The sequence below is a fragment of the Nicotiana tabacum genome, chromosome 2 (genome assembly GCF_000715075.1).
Source record: "Nicotiana tabacum cultivar K326 chromosome 2, ASM71507v2, whole genome shotgun sequence".
Classification (NCBI taxonomy): domain Eukaryota; kingdom Viridiplantae; phylum Streptophyta; class Magnoliopsida; order Solanales; family Solanaceae; genus Nicotiana; species Nicotiana tabacum.
In genome coordinates this window covers 48315813-48335635 of record NC_134081.1, presented here as the reverse complement: position 1 = coordinate 48335635, position 19823 = coordinate 48315813, and the positions used below count along the sequence as shown (strand labels likewise).

Sequence of the window (19823 nt, the reverse complement as noted above, 5' to 3'; positions counted from 1 at the left end):
CGGACTCAGACTCCCAAGTAGCTGCCTCAATAGGTTGACCTCTCCACTGCACTCGAACTGAAGGGTAACTCTTTGATCTCAACTGGCGAACTTGCCGGGCTAGAATTGCCACCGGCTCCTCCTCGTAAGTCGAATTTTTGTCCAACTAGACAGAGCTGAAATCTAACACATGGGATAGATCACCGTGATACTTTCAAAGCATAGACACATGAAATACCGGATGAATAACTGCTAAACTAGGTGGCAACGCAAGCCTGTAAGCTACCTCCCCAACTCTCTCGAGGATCTCAAATGGCCCGATATACCTAGGGCTCAACTTGCCCTTCTTCCCAAATATCAGAACACCCTTCATGGGCGATACCCGAAGTAATACCCTCTCTCCGACCATGAACGCCACATCACGAACTCTACGGTCGGCATAACTCTTTTGCCTGGACTGAGCTGTACGAAGTCGATTTTGAATAATCTTGACCTTATCCAAGGCATCTTGCACCAAATCGGTACCCAATAACCGAGCCTCTTCCGGTTCAAACCAGCCAACTAGCGAACGGCATCGCCTTCCGTATAATGCCTCATATGGAGCCATCTGAATGTTTGACTGGTAGCTGTTATTGTAGACAAACTTCGCTAACGGCAAGAACTGATACCAAGAACCCCCAAAGTCAATAACATAGGAGCGGAGCATATACTCCAAGATCTGAATAGTACGCTCGGACTGCCCATCTGTCTGAGGATGGAATGTTGTGCTCAACTCAACTCGCGTACCCAACTCACGCTGTACTGCCCTCCAAAAGTGCGAGATAAACTACGTACCTCGATCTGAAATAATAGACACGGGCACCCCGTGAAGGCGGAAAATCTCACGAATGTAAATTTCAGCTAACCCTTCTGAAGAATAGGTAGTTGCCACTGGAATGAAATGTGCTGACTTGGTTAACCTGTCCACAATGACCGCAAACTGCATCAAATTTTCTCTGAGTCTGTGGGAGTCCAACAATAAAATCCATAGTGATACGCTCCCATTTCTATTCAGGAATTTCTAACTTCTGAAGCAACCTACCAGGTCTCTGATACTCGTACTTAACTTGCTGACAATTCATACACCGAGCCACATATGTAACTATATCCTTTTTCATTCTCCTCCACCAATAATGTTGCCGCAAATCTTGATATATTTTGGCGATACCTGGATGAATAGAATACCTGGAACTGTATGCCTCTTCAAGAATTAATTCACGAAGCCCATCCACATTAGGCACACAAATACGACCCTGCATTCGCATAACTCCATCTTTCCCCACAACAACCTGTTTGGCATTACCGTGTCGCACCGTGTCCCTAAGGACAAGTAAACGAGGATCATCATACTGCCTCTCTCTGATGCGCTCATATAAAGAAGACCGAGCGACTGAGCAAGCTAGAACTCGACTGGGTTCTGAAACATCTAACCTCACGAATTGGTTAGCCAAAGTCTGAACATGTGCAGCTAATGGCCTCTCACCAACCGGAATATACGCAAGACTGCCCATACTCACAACCTTTCTACTCATAGCATCGGCCGCCACATTGGCCTTTCCGGGGTGATACAAAATGGTGATATCATAGTCTTTCAATAAATCCAACCATCTTCTCTGCCTCAAATTAAGATCTTTTTGTTGAACAGGTACTGAAGGCAACGATGATCAGTAAATACCTCACACGAGACACCGTAGAGGTAATGCCTCCAAATCTTCAGTGGATGAACAATGGCTGCCTGTTCTAAGTCATGAACAGGATAATTCTTCTCGTGAACTTTCAACTGCCGCGACGCATATGCAATCCCATGCCATCTTGCATTAATACTGCACCCAGCCCAATGTGAGAGGCGTCACAATATACCGTATACGATCCTGAACCTGTGGGTAATACCAACACTAGCGTTGTAGTCAAAGAGGTTTTGAGCTTCTGAAAGCTCAACTCACACTCGTCTGACCATCTAAATGGGGCACCCTTCTAGGTCAATCTGGTCTTAATAGTTGTTCATAATCAAATACAGAATCATAGATTAACTTCATGTTAACAAAAATCTCGTTTCAAACCTTCACAATACTAATAACGAGATGCGAGGCATAAAGGCCTCATAATTATTTACCCGAATTAACGAGTCACATTTAACCACCTGGGCGGGCACCTACCTCGTAGGTTACAACTCAATATTACAACATGAATTTGGCAAGTATGCACAGAGAATTTCATACAAATATTTTTAAATAAGCCTAGCAGGCATGACTTCCTATTAGTACTATCGTACAAATTTAATTTCACAAGGGAGAATTTAAACACAAGAATTTTTATCACAAGGATCTCGTCCTTATATAACTTCCACCGCAACTCATAGCACGGTTTAAATATATCAATTTATTTTAAAATACGAGGACCTCGGCCTCAGTTCTGAATCACAAGTAATATGCACATCTTGCCAATCGAAACTTTCCATTTTCTCCTTTTAAATAACTTTCGTTAAGCAAAATCACAACATATAATGAACCCCACACCGGTAGGGCATATAATTCACAATTTGTAATTAATTATCTGAAAATACATCAAAACATACCACATAAGTACCAGAGAGGCACCTTTAGACTCACAGATCTTATTAGAGTCCATCATGGAATGATAGGTGTAGTTATCTCCATAAAACCTCCCCACAGAAGTAGACACATAAGTAGATTATAGAATTACGAAGCTCACTCATAAGTGGAGCACAATAGGAGGACTCATCTAGATACTCAGAACAAAATCAAGTTAAGGAAATTATTCCTTTATTTTAAATCGAGGTCGTACCTATAACGACACCATCTGATGTAACGATCTCCACTATACCATAAAACAAATATAACAACGGCTGGGTCTCCACCTCTAGGATGCCTTCTACCCGCCTGTCCTCCACCCTTAACTGATCGTGCGAGTGATGTAGTAACTGCAATGGGGCACGTAGCTTGAGTGCTTTGATGAAATATGCCTCTCCTAAGTTTGGGACAATTTTCTCATGATGTGCCTAGTATCGCCGTATTCATAACAACCCCTTTGCGGGTTTGGCTGCTCATATTGAGTCTGTGCCAGATAACTGGAATAACCATTATAGAAAACTCATGTAAGTGGTGCATTAAAAGAACTTACTGGAGCACCTCGATTAATCCGATGTGCGAACTGGGCTGGCCAACTACCCGAGCCCCCGCCATAATGATTTATACTCACAGAGTAGAATCCACTGAATCCCCCAGAACCTCGACACGTCTTGGTCTCTTTAGTTTCCTTCCTCACCCTGAACACGTTCTAATATCTTGGCAATTTCTACCACTAGTGGAAATGAAGTATCAGTCTGTAGCTCCCGAGTCATACAAAATTTTACGATCATAATTAAGTCCTTTAATGAGTATGTGGACTCGCTCTATGGCTGTAGGAAGCAAAGTAGGAATATGACGAGCTAACTTATTAAACCTGATGGCATATTATGACACCGTCATGGTGACCTGACGAAATCGTTCAAACCCTATGCGCCATGCATTACGGAGAGTCCGGGAAACAAACTCTTTCAAAAGCATTTCTGAGAACCGAGCCAAGTGGGCGGTGTTGTATTGACTGGTCTGCCCTCTTCATAGGCTTGCCATAGACACCTGTGGAGAATTATCTCTCCCAAGGCCAATTTCTTCTTTTGTTATGCTGACTCAACACTGTTGAGCTGACCCATTTCTTAACATACTCTTTGATTCTTCTTTGGGGTAAACTTTACCCCTATTTATATACAATGATCACAAAAGTAGAGCTCCATACAGATAATTATTAGTCCAGAATCTCTTCAACCACTGTACTTCCTTCGAAGCACCCCAAAATCCACAACTGTGACGTCCAAGCTGAGTAGACCTTATGTAAATTTAATGTTGTTTCTCTAACTCCTTTGGTACTGAAGTATAAGATCATTACGGAGGCGGACATACCGCAAGTCCCAACCTTATCCTCTACAAAATCTCAGGCCTTAAACACATGTAAATTTTGGGAGAACCTTTCAGTACCACATATATACATTTCAGGCCAAAACTGATATAATACATGACTCGCAATCCATTCATTGATAGTGGACTCCCCCACTCGGCGTGAAGTCATAGTTCACCACGTCCGATGGTCCACAATATTAACCTTCACAACTCGTATAAATCAACCAGATGCCAAGTTACGTTGCCCCCTCCCCCCCCCCCCCCCACATTATTCACTGGGTGATCTCTTTATATGTCCGCATCTTCAGTCGGAATCACACGTTGAGGCAATGTTTGAGCATCTCAGGTCCCTCGTAGTTCATCTGCGGCATCACGAGCCTTTGACGCACAACTGATACCAAGTGCGCAATGTCATACACGAGTGGATACAAAGGAATACGAGATATAGGTTTCAAGCAAAAATCAATGCCGCACGTTAAGGAATGAAAGAAGTGAAATTGTTCCTAAAATCCATAGCCTCTGAGAGATAAGTACAGACGTCTCTGTGCCGATCCTTCAGACTCTACTAAGCTTGCTCGTGAATCGTGAGACCTAATCAACCTAGTGCTCTGATACCAACTGTCACGACACGAAATTTCCCACCAACGGGACCGTGATGGCGCCTAACATTTCACTTGCCAGGCAAGCCAACGTTAGAGAATCATTAAACCAATTCCTTATTTTCATTCAGTAAATAATAATAATTAACTAAGATAAAATATAATAAGTGCGGAATATCATTAAACTGTATTAATTACTACAACCCGGATCTGGAGTCACAATTCACGAGCATTCTAGAATTTGCTACAAGTAATAGTCAGAAAGAAATACAACTATCTGAATGAAAGAAACAGTAGAACAGAAAAGATAGACGGGGACTTCAAGGTCTGTGAATGCCGACAGATCTACCTTGAGTCTCCGGACAGCGGACCAATAGCAAAATCTCGATCAACCCAAGTCGGTATCAAAATCTGCATAGAAAGTGCAGAGTACAGTATCAGTACAACCGACCCTATGTACTGGTAAGTGTCGAGCCTAACCTCGACGAAGTAGTGACGAGGCTAAGGCAAGGCACCTATAAATCAACCTGTACAATTTAACAGTGTATATGCAAATAACATAAATGAAGAACTAAACAGGAAAATGTCGGGAGGAGAACATACCGAGGGGAATACAAGATAAAGAACTACAACAGAATGATCACCGAAGCAGTCAATATATCATGAATCAACAAGAATAGTGAATACAGTAAGGAAAAATGCACGGCATCACCCTTCGTGCATTAACTCTCATATCATGGCACGACATCACCCTTCGTGCATTAACACTCACAAATATGGCACGGCATCACCCTTCGTGCATTAACACTCACAATATGGCACGACATCACCCTTCGTGCATTAACACTCACAATATGGCACGACATCACCCTTCGTGCATTAACACTCCTCCTTACCATAATGCAATGCATAAATAACAACAAGGAGATAGAATAATAAGTACAAACCTTACTTCAACATTTGGTTCCATAATATCAATCTCAACTTTGAAATAAAAACTCAATTATCACCAGAAAATCTGTAAACATGATAAGAACGATAAATTGAACAATACTAGTATAACACGTAGCAATTTGACATAGGAATGAGACAATATAAGAAAAACAGAGAAACATGAAAAACAGGTAAATTGGCGGCGCATAAGTACTAGTCACCTCATATATACGCCGCTCGCATGAATTTCACTTAGCAAGAAATCTAAGGTTCCTAATTCCCCCAAGTCAGGGTTAGACACAATACTTACCTTACTCCGAAGGCCACTTAATTCTCAATCACAACTTTTTCTTTGGAATTCACCTCCAAACCACTCGTATCTATTCAAAAATGACTCAATAATATCAAATATTGCTAAAGGAATCAATTATATTGTGTAAGTTAAACTTTTCCAAATTTTCCTCCAAAAAGTCGAAAAATCGACCTTGGGCATGCTTGTTCAAAACCCGAGGTTTGGACCAAAATTTTTTTATCCATTCACCCCGAGCTCGAATATGTAATTAGTTTTGGAATCCGACCTCAAATTGAGGTCTAAATCCTCAAATTTCGAAATTTCTAAGTTCTACCCAAAATACTAATTTCGCCATAAAAATTCTAGATTCTAGGTTGAAATCTTGTTATAAGATATAAAAGATTGAAAGAAAAGAGTTAGGAATCATTTACCTATGATTTGGGGAAGATTTGGTCTTTAAAAAATCGCCTCTTACGGTTTAGGGTTTTGAAAATATGAAGAATGAATGAAAAATCCTGTCTAAGTCCCTTTTACTCAGCTGTAGGTGTCGCAATTGCGACATGAGCTTCGCAAATGCGAAGGAACAATCGCAATTGCGATGCCCTTCACAATCCTGCTGCCTTCGCAAATGCGAGAAAAGTGTTGCATTTGCGACCACTGAACCTCGCAAATGCGAGTAGATGTTCGCATTTGCGAACCTGCCCTTCCCAGACTCCCATCGCAATTGCAAAGAAAATCCCGCAATTGCGAGAACATGCTGGCCCAGGCCTTCTTCGCAATTACGATAGATACCTCGCAATTGCCAGGCCTGCCTATTTCGCATTTGCGAAGCCTGATCTCGCAATTGCGAGATCAGAGGCCTGCAACAGGTTTAGTTATACCAGCAATATTTTCTAAGTTCAAAACATCCCGTGGCCTATCCGAAACTCACCCGAGCCCTCAGGGCTCCAAACCGAACATGCACACAAGTCTAAAAATATCATACGAACTTGCGCGCGGTTAAATCGCCAAAATAACACATAGAACTACGAATTTAGCACCAAATCAAATGAAATTCTCAAGAACACTTCAAAATTCATATCTTCTCAACTGGACGTCCGAATCACGTCAAATCAACTCCGTTTCTCGCCAAATTTCACAGACAAGTCTTAAATATCATAATGAACCTGTACCGGGCTCCGGAACTAAAATACGGACCCGATACTAACCATGCCAAATATCAATCAATTCTTAAAAACAAATAATTTCCAAACTTTTAATTTTTATCAAAAATTCATAACTCAAGTTAGGGACCTCCGAATTCAATTCCGGGCATACGCCCGGGTCCCATAATTCGATACGGACCTACCAGGACCGTCAAAATACGGATCCGGGCACGTTTAACAAAAATATTGACCGAAATCAACTAAAATCAACTTTTAAGGCAAAAATTCTTATTTTCATTAGTTTTTAACATAAAAGCTTTCCGGAAACCTGCCCGGATAGGCACACAAATCGAGGAAGATAAAAATAATATTTTTAAGGCTTAAGAGCGTAGATTCAAAATCTAAAACATAAGATGACCTTTTGGGTCATTACAATAAACATAGCCAACCCTATCTGTAGCTAGATTATTTATAACATAAGGGGGCAGTCTGTCTAGTAGTTGATGTTCCTTTGGAAGATTGAGAGCTTCCGATTTCACGAAGCCAACACCGCAACACATAGTTTTAATAAGTTTTTATTTTTAATTTTATTTTATGTTCCTCACTCCTCAGAATCTATGTTTTGCAGCTATATATATATGCCGTTTTTTCAATTCACAATATGAAATTTATCAGACTTTGTTTATTAAAACGGCTTAAAATTACATAATAGAATGACAGTAGCACATAATTGCTAGACATAGTTATCTGATATTTAGTCAATTTTATTTACTCCTATTTGTTTAGTAGGATCATCATCTTTAAGCACAGTAAATTAAGTTAAATCTTAATTTCAAAAGTTTTTTCTACTTATATAAATATTTTTGAAACATTGATAAATTGAAGTATGTCAAAATTTCATTTCACGTCATATTACTTTATAAAGAATATTATAAACTCTACGGACAAAGCAACAAAAGCGTAATTTATTGAAAACCATGAGGGATTTTGTCCAAGTTGGAAAAATTACATGTAAAAAAGAAAGCTTTTTATTATATGTTATATTTCTGATTGTGGAAACAAATAATTTTCAAAGAATAAGGTGTTGTTTTAGAAAAAGAGGAACAAAAATAAAATAAAATTAAGTTTTAGAAAAGAAACCTAGCAATCCGAAAAATTATTTATATAAATTTATTTGCAGGAAGTGGGGGACATATATTTTAATCGACGGAGGAACCAAAGATTCAAATTTTTACTATTATTCTTTCTAACTCCTTACTGGTTAGTGCCTTTTTTTCTTTTTGGGTATAATATATAATTCCTTGCAATTGGTGCATAATTCTTTTTATGTTCACCCATTGAAGCTAAAGTAACAATAATATATGTTGGTTATAAATTTTAAGTATACATCGACTACCATAAAGATAAAAAATATAATACAAGACAAATCTACTGATTTTAGTTCATTTTTCCTTTAAATTTATTTTTAACTCCACCCAGTTTTTATTTATGTAAACTTTTTAAAACTTATATTCATTAATATAGGGTTTCACGCACGTAATATAAATATCTGCGAGGCCTAAGGTGGCGTTATGATTTAGGGTTAAACCCACCCCTAACGCCGTTATATGTCTGTTCACAAAGAACAGAAACGGGGACGCCTATTTTCTCCTTATATTTGTAATATATATATAAAAAATCACCGCTTCGCTAGGTTCAGCCATTTTGATATTCAGTCTGCTGCTGCTGCTCCTCCTCCTCCTCATTAGCCACACCGCACACGCCCATTTTCTCTCCAATTCACGTGCTGCACTTTATTGGCTTGATTGATTGAGATAAACCCTAGGATTTTCAGGCACTGGTTTGGAGTTTGGGCATTCATTTTGACCTACACAAGGCGTGCAATCTCCCTTCCGTCTTTTTCTTTTATATCTATATATATGTTACTTTATTTATGTGTATCGGAGTGATTTTTTTGGGATTTGCGTTTCATATCTGGTGAATGTTCGTGAGTGGTGTTTGTGTCCTTTTTATTGTTTAGTGATTTTTGATCTGTGAATACTTCTTAGGATTGAAATCCGTCTAATCATGCTCCTAATATTAAATTTTTTTTTAAGATATGAAATTTGATTAGGTTATCATACCTTCTATCTAAACTCTACTAATCTCATTTTTTCCTTCCAGAAAATGATTCATTGTCTATTTGTTAACTTTTGTGTTTCTGTTACTGTGTGCATTTTTCCCAATTCAAAAGGGTCGAGGCTTGTAATTTCTTGTAGTAGGATAGATTAAGAATGAAGTTAAATTAAGAACAAGCTCTCAGGGTTTACGGAATTGGCATCACTGAAATTTTCTTTGCCTGTGCTTATTTTTGTGTGTGTGTGTGTGTGTATATATATATATATATATATATATATATATATATATATATATATATGCATCCACATATATACATTCAGCATATACAAGTGGTAACGCATGGGAGTTAATTGCTGGTGGATCTGTGGCTTTTTAAGTTTTTAGCTTTGACTTGTTAATTTTCTTGCCTTCATTTATTATCTGAATATGTGTTTCATTTATTGACATGTTTTTAATTGTGTAGTTATTTGACGAGCTTTGGAATTTGCACGTAGGGAGCAACTTTCATCTACCAGAGGAGGCAACCATAAATACATTGGATGCGTTGTGGGAACTGACTTTGTACTCCTGATTTGATATGGGTTTTGATATTGAATGCATAGTTGACATCCATACCTATCCTGGGGAGTATTTCTGTCCTGTTTGTCGCACTCTTGTCTTCCCCAATGAAGCCCTCCAATCACAGTGCACTCATCTCTACTGCAAACCTTGTCTGGCCCATGTTGCCAATGGGAGCCGGGCCTGTCCCTATGATGGATACTTGGTGACTGAAGCAGACTCTAAAGTGAGCTCCCTGTACATTGTCCTTTTAGATAATTGCTGATGGTTTTGCTACTCGTGGTATTTCAAATGTGTTGCATTTTGCTTTTTCTTGCAGCCCCTTATTGAGTCAGACAAGACACTTGCTGAAAGCATAGGCAAAGTTAAAGTGCGTTGTCTCTATCACAGAAGTGGATGCACATGGGAAGGTCCCTTATCTGAATGCACTTCCCATTGTTCTGGCTGTTCCTTTGGGAATTCTCCAGTTATATGCAATAGATGTGGAGTCCAGATTGTGCATCGACAAGTGCATGAACATGCCCAGAGTTGTCCTGTGAGTGCTTTTCATGCATATGTAGTACTCATCTTTTCCTATAAGGAATGATTTCTTAGTATATCTTCTATCCAGGGTGTATATCCTGCACAACAGGCAGCTAATGGTGCCCAAGATAATCCTAGCTCTGGAGCAGCCACCACTGCTGCTGGTGATGACTCGAATCAAACGACAACTCATTCAGGAACTCCAGCTTCTCAAACACCAAATCCTCAAAGCACTACTGCTTCCCTGCTTCATGGACAAGATCCTAATCAGCAGACAAGTGCCAGCTCTCTGGCTCCTGCTACAGCTTCAGCTGGTGTGCCTACTTCAGATCAGTGGTATCAGCAACAATATCAACAGTATGTTCAGCAATATGCTGGATATGATCCTTATCAACAGCAAACTTATCAACAATACTATCCCTATCAGCAACAACCCGTCCAACAATATCAGCAGCAACCTCCAATTTACATGCAGCCACCAGCACAACCCCAGACCCCAATCCCAGCACAGCCTCAATCCCAGCCCCAGCCGCAACCATTGAATCCTCTACCTCAACCTCAAATTCAACCTCAAATGCAAGCTCTACCTAAAGGGCCAACTCAACCACAGGTTCAAGCTGTGGCTCAGCAACATCAAAACCAGGTTCAAGTCAACCCACAGCAGCAGCTTCCACCTACTGGGCAGTCTCATACCCAAATTCCATCACAAATATTTCCGGCTTCTCATGCTCAGCCACCTACTCAGCCTCCGCCATATCCTCAGCCCTATCCGATGCAACCTCATTCACAACACAATGTGCAGGTGCCACAGTATCAGCAGCATCCTGCCCAGGTTCACCCTCCCCAGTCTTCTCAAGCCCAACCGCAGCCGTTTGTGCATCAACCTCATTCACAACTTCAACCGCAGATAAATGTTCAACATCATCAACAATCTCATGGCCAATTCCGCCCACCTCAGGCTGGCCAATCTGCTCATGGACAGACTCAGACCCTCCATTCAACAGCCAATGCAGTTTCAGGGTACAATTCCTATCCACAACCCCAGCCCATGCAGCAAATGCCTATAGGGTTTACACAGCAAACTCCAATACGTCCGCATCTTACTAGTGGGCCTATTCCTCCAGTTCAAACTCATAGTCAGGTTCCTCAACAACCTCCTTTGCGCGCCAATCAGCAATGGGGCTTGGTACCTTCTCAAGGTCAAACTCCTGCACAGTCTCAACTTTATCCTGCTCCACAAGCAGGACATTTAATTCAGCAACATCCTGTTCAGCCTAATCAACAACCAATGTCTCAGCAATACAGTCAACAGCAGGCATTTCCTGGTCCATTGCAGAGTCAGTCACACCAACAGGGTCATCTTACTCACCAGCAGCCTTTGCAGTCTCAGTTTCGCCCGCAAGGTCTTCCTAGTGTGGTGCCTCAGAATACACACACATATATCCAACCACATCAAAATGTTTCCTTACCACCTCCCCCACAGCTTCAACAATCTCAAACATATATAGGAAGACCTGGGATGCAAAATCATGTCCAGGCAATTTCTCAGGCCCATGGTGGGTATAATACTGCACCCCAGGTCAGATCTGTCCAGCCTGCTTCAAGCCAACCACAACTGAATCCAAGTTATGGGAACCACATGAGCAATGAGCTTGAGTCTATGGATCAGAAGAAACGTTCAGCCCTAGAAAGCCATGGCGATCAGTTACCTGACAAAACTGCCGGAAGGCCAGAAGTGGGAGTTCCTTTCCAGGATAATGCTCAAAATGATCTAATTTCCTCTGCAGCCAAATCAACTGATGCAATGGCCCCAAGATTTGAAGCTGACTTAAACGCTGAACAACAGAAGCTTAAGAAAACTGTTGATGAGTATAGACAGAGGGCCAGCAGTGATATACATGTTCATAAGGGTGATTCGGACGAGCTTATGGGCAAAAGAACGGTTAAGGAAGAGGGGAATGAGAATTCTTTGGAGCCTAGATCTGCTAACAAATCAGCTGATGTAACAGTTAAACCAGAGAAAGATGCCTATGATGATGCTCCAAAAGAACTGGACAACTCTTTGGCAAACCATGCATCATCTGATGCTGCTGATGGTTCAATTATGAATCTGAACGCTGGAAGAAATTCACATGACGTTGCCGTTGACAGAGGGGGTTTTCAGCAGTATGGGCATGAGATGCCACCACCAAACTCTGGACCATCTTCTCAACAAAGGCCTTTTGGTCCTATGATAATACCACCAATGCCACCTCCAGGTTGTGCTCCTCATGCCCAAGTTCCCAGATATCCCCCCACTGCAATGATGCCTTCAGGGGATGTGCCCCAGTCTTGTCAGCCATTGAATTCTCGTGATCATCATCCACAATTCCTGAAGCAGCCTAGTAATGCCTCCGTTGGTGCTATACCTGGTCCAGGTTCTACAACACCCTTTGGTAGAGGGCCTGGTCAGTTTCCTCCAGCAGGTGATTACCGAGAGGAGATAAAGGGAATGGGACGAGCACCATTAAGTGGTCCTGAAATTCCCAGTGGAACACAACACTCAGTTAATCCAGCAGAATCTGAAATGTTTCAAAATCAAAGTAATCAGTTCGATGGAAATCAACCAAACCCGTTTCCGCCAGGGTCTTTTGAAAAGGTTCCATTTGGCCAATCTAGAAGTATGGAATCAGCTAGGAATAAAAGGTTGAAGGCGCCTATGGGAGAGCATTTAAGTCCTTTACCAGTGCCTCATGATCAAGGTGAGTTGGAATTTGATATTCAACAATTTCCATAATCATTTAATTTATCAGAAGAAAAATAATCAGTTTCCTAAATGATTACATTAAATAATGAACTTGTTGATGCAGCATCACGGCCACTTGACAAGCCACCTCGCGGATTAGTATATGATTCAGGATCAAAATTGGAGGTCAGTGCTGGGGTTCCACCTAACAGATTATTGCCACCATATCATCCTCCTGGTTCGATGCATTTCAAGGACAGTGGAGAAAGAGAAGCACAACTTGGTCCTCATGATGATGATAGAAGAAGGGCAGGACCTGGGTTTGGTGTGCATCAGATAAGTTACATGTCTGCCCGAAATCCTGATGGGGAGGTCTTTAACATTCCACCGCGCGGATTTCGAAGTCACTCAGGTTTTGAAGATATTGGTGGCAGAGAGCCCTGCCAATTTATTGAAGGGCCTAAACCTTTAAATTTTCCTTCCAATGTGGCTGGTGGTTTATTCTCTGATGGTAGGTTCCAACCTTTGCCTGGCCACTCACATGGACTTGAGGTTGATGGTGTTGGGGACTTGAGAGGTACCGAGCATACTACCTTTATTCGTCCTTACAACCATGTCCATAGTGGTGATATGTTTGGAAAAGACGTTCCGAATCATTTGCATCATCTTGAGCCTTTGGATCCTCAGAAATTACCAAGTCATTTACGTTTTGCTGAACCTGCTGGTTTTGGTACCTTTGCTGGCCGAGCTTATAGGGGGGAGTTGTCAGGGCCTGGTGATTTTCCTGGTTTTGGTGAACAAGTTGGATGCAACAAACCGGGTATACCACGGTTTGGGGAGCCTGGTTTTAGGAGCAGGTATCCTGTCCCGGGATTTCCAAACGATGGACTTTATGCGGTAAGTGTTACATTATGAATCCTGTAATTTTCTTGTTCTTTTCCTTCCATTAGTATATTATTTCTTGAAAATTGAGCTTTATAGCCTGGCAATCTTGTGATGGTCATTATGTGCATGAAATGAGTAGTGTTTTATTAATTTTTTTAACTACAACTTCTCAGGGTGATATGGATTCCTTTGATAGACCAAGAAAGAGGAAGCCCGTGAGCATGGGGTGGTGCCGCATTTGCAAGGTTGATTGTGAAACTGTTGAGGGCCTAGATGTGCATTCACAGACAAGAGAGCACCAGGATATGGCTATGGATATGGTCAGGACTATCAAGGAGCAAAACCGAAAGAAACAGAAGTGAGTGTTCTGTAGATTTTGTAACACCGGCAAATTCCACCGTGTAGATTGTTATTCCATCTGCTACCATTTTGTAGGACTTTTAGTGATCGTGCTGCAGTTGAAGAGAAAGGCAAGCCTAGAAAGGCCGTGTTCGAGGGCCGTGGTAGAAAAGCATGAGTTTGGGATGGTAAACAGGAAGTGGAAGGCAGTGGTTGATGGTTGTAACTAAGCTCTCAATCGGGCGTTTGCATTGCAATGTAGGTGCGAATTACAGTGTCTTTCTTCCTTTTCTGGGGGGTTTTTATCTTAGCTTTGTCATTTCAGGTTGCTGCCCTGTTGTTGGAGATGGTTTTGGATTGGAAGTTTCTGTGGCAGTTAAGTTGTTTTGCCTATGGTTTTGAAATTTTACCTTTCCCATATCAGGACGATTTATGTCAACTTAGTCCTAGTGGATTTGTAGCTATGTTAATGCACTTTCTTGCTTATGCAATCTAGTTTAGGGAAATATTTCCTGCGAATTAAACGTTGCTATGCATTAGGTTCAGCTGTTCAGTACATATGAGAGTTTCTATAAAATGTATGCTCTAGAATTACCTTTATCTTCTAATGCTCCTTCATGCTTCGGGAAAGAAATAATAACTAGTTGTGGTACTTCTTTGGATATGGGATAGTGAAGACTGATCCTTATTATAACCTTGAAATCATACCACATCATAGCTTTTTCCTGTATTCCTTTTTTTGTTAGTCAATAGAAGAACACTTTTCCACAAGGAATGGTATAGAAGTAGTCCTGCTATCTGCTTCCTAACCAAAAGTTTACAATCTATTAGATGATGGATTTTTGGAAAAATAAGAAGGAAAAAAAAACAGTTTGTGAAGGTCAGTTTTGGCCCTGACAGTGCAGTTTGCTGGGCATAGATTGGAAATCTAGTTTACTTTTTTGGTGATCTGAATATCCACTACGCTTAAGAGGGGTTCTTATGCCAGCTTTGGGTTGCTGTGACTACATAAAGCAGCGATGCACACACTTAACCAAACAAAAAAAAAGCAGACACACAAAGGCAGAAGATGTGATCGATGAATGCATTGTGCACTTAGCAACCAGAGATAAAAATATAACCTCCACTCATCAAAGCAGAAAGATAAAAGTAGGAACTCCCTTTTTTACAATTTACCATCTTAGTTTTTAGAACATGTACTTCTATTGGCTAGAGTCTAAATTATTGAACACTGGAATGAAACGGGTTTAAATGGAATGAAATCATATGACAGTCCTAATACCCGATCCCAGCTAACTTGGGATTGAGGCGTACTAGTTGGTAAGGCATTCTTTCATTGCTTGAAGATGCTTTCCCGGTCTTAACATTGAAGTTCAGTAAGCACTGTCTTGTGTGCATGTTGTATGGTGTCTGTTCCATATATGACAGGTCTATGTCTAAGCTGTTAAAATACTGTACTGTAGCATCCATTAGATTGGTAGATTGGTACAACTGTATTATATCGTGTAAAGTTACAGCTGGTGGCCGTCGGTTAACAGACTGTCGGTATCGGATTGCTCTTTTTCTTGATTGAGGGGAGGGGGCTTGTATGGAAGATTTTTATGCAGTTTCTTCCTCTTTTCTGATGTTATGGTTGTAGACTTTGATGTTCTTCTGAGTTAGTATTTTCCTAGAAATTGAGTTATCTAGTTTACCTATTTAGATAAAAGATTACGGTAAGTTAAGAATTGAACTCCACCATAGTTATCTTTTTTTTAAGTTTATACTTCAATTTTGAGCTTTGACCGAGGGGCAGTTGGAGTTCAGACTCAAGGGTGGGTAAATGTTGTCCTGGATCCTCTTTGTTTAGGTGATTAGGATAATGTGGTGTCTAAGTTTTGTCACCAACTCACAATGTTCTAATGCTGATTTAGTAGCCAACCAGAAAAACTATGAAAAGACACGTGTATGCTCTAAACTAAAATCCACCAAGTTCAGATGACATGAAAATGAAATTTTGTTAGAAGGGAATCAGTTTTAAGTAGATAGTTAAAGCTTGTTCTTGAATAAATGCTTATTGCATAAAATGTGAGTTGTGGTAGGGAGAAGCTTCTCTTATTGATCGTGACACATAGCACTTATTTATTTATTTATTTTACAGAGGCTTTTTTTGTGTTATCTCTTTTAGCACTTCCCAGCAGTTTTTTATTTTGTTATGTTCTTTCATGTCTCGGGGACACATCCTGGTTTTCATGATTCTTAATCCATCCATCTTGTAATTCCTGCCTTGGTCTTTTAAGCTGGTCTGCCTATTGCGCAAGCTTAATCGTCAATCTAGGTTGCTTATTTCGCTCTCTCCTTTCCTGAGACTGGTGATGTGACATATGTAGTTTAGTCCTAAAGAAATAATAACAACGTGATTATGTTTGCCCACAAAAAGTTACCCTTTGGTGATTCGAACAAAAGTTAGTAGCAATAGTATGAAATTTAGTTAGTGTGACTCTATTTGGAGCCTCCCTAGTTTATGTTCCTCTTTTCATAGCCTCTTTTCTACTAGGTTCTCTGTTTATTTCTTCTTTGCAAGTTAAAGCACTGCTCTGTGTTTCACTGGTTAATCAGCTGTCGCAAATGTGGGAAATAGTTTCTTATTATTTCAAAAGTTTATCTTTCTCTCTGGGGCTACATTTTGAAGTTAATTTTCTTCTGATTGAAATTTCTACAATAGATCTTTTCCATTCAACCTGTCCTTTTTGGGCGAGGCAGAAGAGATAAAAGGTTGACTCTTCAGCAGAACAGTTTACCTGCAACTTTTTCGGTGGTAAGGATATGCTTGATGTATAAAACTTGTTTATCAGCATATGTAGTGTTTTGTTGGTTGAATTGGTAATCTGCCGGATCATATTCTTTTCTTTAGCCTCCTTTAACATTCTTAGACATCTGTTTAATACATTGCTCTTGTAGTTGAGTAATTATTTGGAAGTATTTTTAGCTGTGCTCTATTTTGGAGTTTAGGTATTAGCTGCTACACTCAAGGGTGCCTTAGTGTTTTTGTCTCATGCACTATGCATGTGGGAGCTTCTATGTGGAAGCTGACATTTCTCAGTGTCCACCCTCAGAGGGTGGGGTTTGGAGATTCTTTTTAAAATAAAAAATAAAAAAAAATTATGATTCGGTGATTATCCTATTATGACTAGTGTAGGCATAATTGTTTGAATGTTGGTCGTTGCTTAGTAAGTGTTTAGATTCTTTTAGGTACAAACATAATCCCATTAGTTGTGAGTTCAACAAGTGCCCCTTTGCGTGCAGCATTTGTCTTTTCAATAGCAACAAATGATATTTTAAGGGAAATCTTGATTGGTTGTGTCTCATCAACGTTATAACATAGATTGATTGTGTATAGCTGGAAATTCACCGGCGAACTTGGCTGTAAACAGGCATATTTATGGCATAATTTGAAGCGACAAAAATTGATGCTTGCTTCACAAAAAATCCACTTTGTGCGGCACTCAAAATGTCACAAGGCATTTTTGAGCTTTTGCTATGTAGTATGTTGCTTTTCAGAGGCTGCTGGTGCTAGGGCTTATAGCTACTGGTATGATGTGTTTATTCTAATCTGTGATACTGTAAGAGTAACAAACATGTCAATTAGCCATTAGCTACTCTTTCTTTAACTGTAACTTCCCCACTGTCCAACCAGTTTCCACTGCGGTATCTAGTTTTTACCCTTGTTCACTATTGTCGCGGAGCATTTTAGATGATAGAGTCGAGCTACTTATTCTCATGCCGAAGGATTAAACATTGTAGTGGTTAGATTTACTTAATAATGGTAATATTTAAAGAAAAGGGAATACTCGGAACACAGCTTATGGTATGAAGTTAGGATTTTGGTTGCTTCCTTAATGAAAATTTGGCGGTCCCAGGATATGATTTCAAAGCTGTAGAGATGTTTTTGCGATGATATGGAGTTGAAATAATACTTGCCTTATCTTATAGGTTTCTGGTTCATTGCAGGTATGATTATAGGAAATATATGAGATCCATCTACTTGGTCACATGATGTAGTTGACTATAAATTAAAGAGATGTTTAAATTTAGGTTCCCTTTCGTTGATCCCTTTTAAATTTGACTCAAAAATTGATTACCTGATATCTGTGTCCTTTGACCACAGGAAGATTCAAACTCCATGGATTGCCAATGATATATTAATACTATAATAACTAGCTTCCGATGAAAATAAATTACAAATTGCTTAGATGTGTTGTATAATAGTTGTTGCACATCATCTAGGTTCTATGGATGCCAAGTACTATTTAGTAGCAGATGTATGTATCCAAATCCATTGCATCCATGTTGATGCTATAAGAGTTTAGAATTCACTGGTGTTATTAAGGCATCGTTTGATTCCGCATATGGGGGTTTGAATGTAGATTGTTCAGATTTCAGCACGCTTAAGTGCATGTTTTTTCTTTTATAATCATTTTTCTGAATTGGTCCGGTTCATAAATGTTGTACAGAGTTTTGAAATTACTAAGAAATTGATCACTATAAATATTCCGTTCATAAATGCTGTACAAAGTTTTGAAATTATTAAGACATTGATCACTTCAAAAATTCATGTTAATGTCATCTTATATGATTCCATTACTAATGACTACTTCCATCCAACCTCCATGGAACAACTGTCATTGCTACTCAACCACTGATCGTATCCACGTGCGGCATTACAACACTCCCACAACTGCATAACTATCATTGCTGACCTTTGCTATTAGCTTATTGACCGTGCCTCAGCAAATAAATAGTTTATGCTTATGATTTTCTTTAGTATTTCGGAGATTATGTAAGTATCATTTTGTTGAATTTAATATCTTATTAATTTGTGAGTTGAAATAAATTAAAACAATCAGATGTTGAGACGGGTAGAGTTAGATTTTTAGTGTTCATAAGTATAGGTAATATAATACTACTCAGATACATATTCATGTTCCGACGTTTACAGTTAAAAAAAAAAAGGGGTTTTAGAATTTCTTGAACATAGTCGTACGGATATTGATATGATATATGGGTTCTTACGATCTGTAGTGGCTGTTGCATTCAAGTTTTAGCTTTTGAGGAAAGTGGATCCAGAACGCGCTAGGTACAAAATGATCTTTCTGATACAATATAGGGAATATTGGATGACAAACCAGCGACATGGCTCCTCTCTCGTAGAGTGGCTTTAATCATTGGAAGTAATGGCTAGAAAGACTAAGTTCGAGATGATTGAATGCTTTGTATCTGGTGCACTGCATGAAGATGTGACAGATCGTTCAAAGTTGATGATCAAGAGTGTAAAATCCCGCTTAACTGGGGTGCATTTGACTTGGTGTGGTGTGTATGTTTGCTTCGTTTGGATGCTTGTCTCATGGACCTTGGTCATTGAGGAGTTGCAGATGTTGATCGTGAATCGTCATAGCGTTAGCTGAGTTGTGTGCTGATGGTGAAACTTTGGGTCTTCACTTTAAGAGCATGTTTGGAAGGATACTTAGTAATACATTTGTTTGTTTGTCATAATGTAATTATAATATAAGTGTATGTGTTATGTTTGGTTGCACATGTGTAATTACATATTTAGATATTTTTTTTTATCTTAAAATAAATTTAACAATAAAAATTAAATATCTTTTCTTTAAATGGATAAGTAAATCGACCTTTTTCTGGTACGAGAGATTGCTCTCTTTTCACATGGGGTCATTGTTCAAAAGACTTGCTACA

At 39.7% G+C, this 19823-nt stretch overlaps 1 protein-coding gene across 4 annotated transcripts; it reads left to right on the top strand.

The window, feature by feature from the left end:
• The first annotated feature begins 8585 nt into the window (after nucleotides 1-8585).
• Nucleotides 8586-14690, top strand: LOC107800166 (uncharacterized). Of its 4 annotated transcripts, none has more exons than XR_012700104.1 (8): nucleotides 8586-8819; nucleotides 9525-9845; nucleotides 9939-10154; nucleotides 10230-12882; nucleotides 12991-13763; nucleotides 13925-14109; nucleotides 14187-14348; nucleotides 14416-14690. XR_012700104.1 is itself a non-coding variant. In XM_016623321.2 (7 exons), the coding sequence occupies exons 2-7, from the start codon at nucleotides 9639-9641 to the stop codon at nucleotides 14266-14268; spliced, it is 4116 nt and encodes a 1371-aa protein (XP_016478807.2). In that variant the 5' UTR covers nucleotides 8586-8819; nucleotides 9556-9638; the 3' UTR covers nucleotides 14269-14690. The 4 variants fall into 4 exon arrangements, 2 of the variants coding, with proteins under 2 accessions (XP_016478807.2, XP_016478808.2); XR_012700105.1 differs by having other exon boundaries at nucleotides 14187-14352; XM_016623321.2 differs by having other exon boundaries at nucleotides 9556-9845; nucleotides 14187-14690.
• Nucleotides 14691-19823: the final 5133 nt, after the last annotated feature.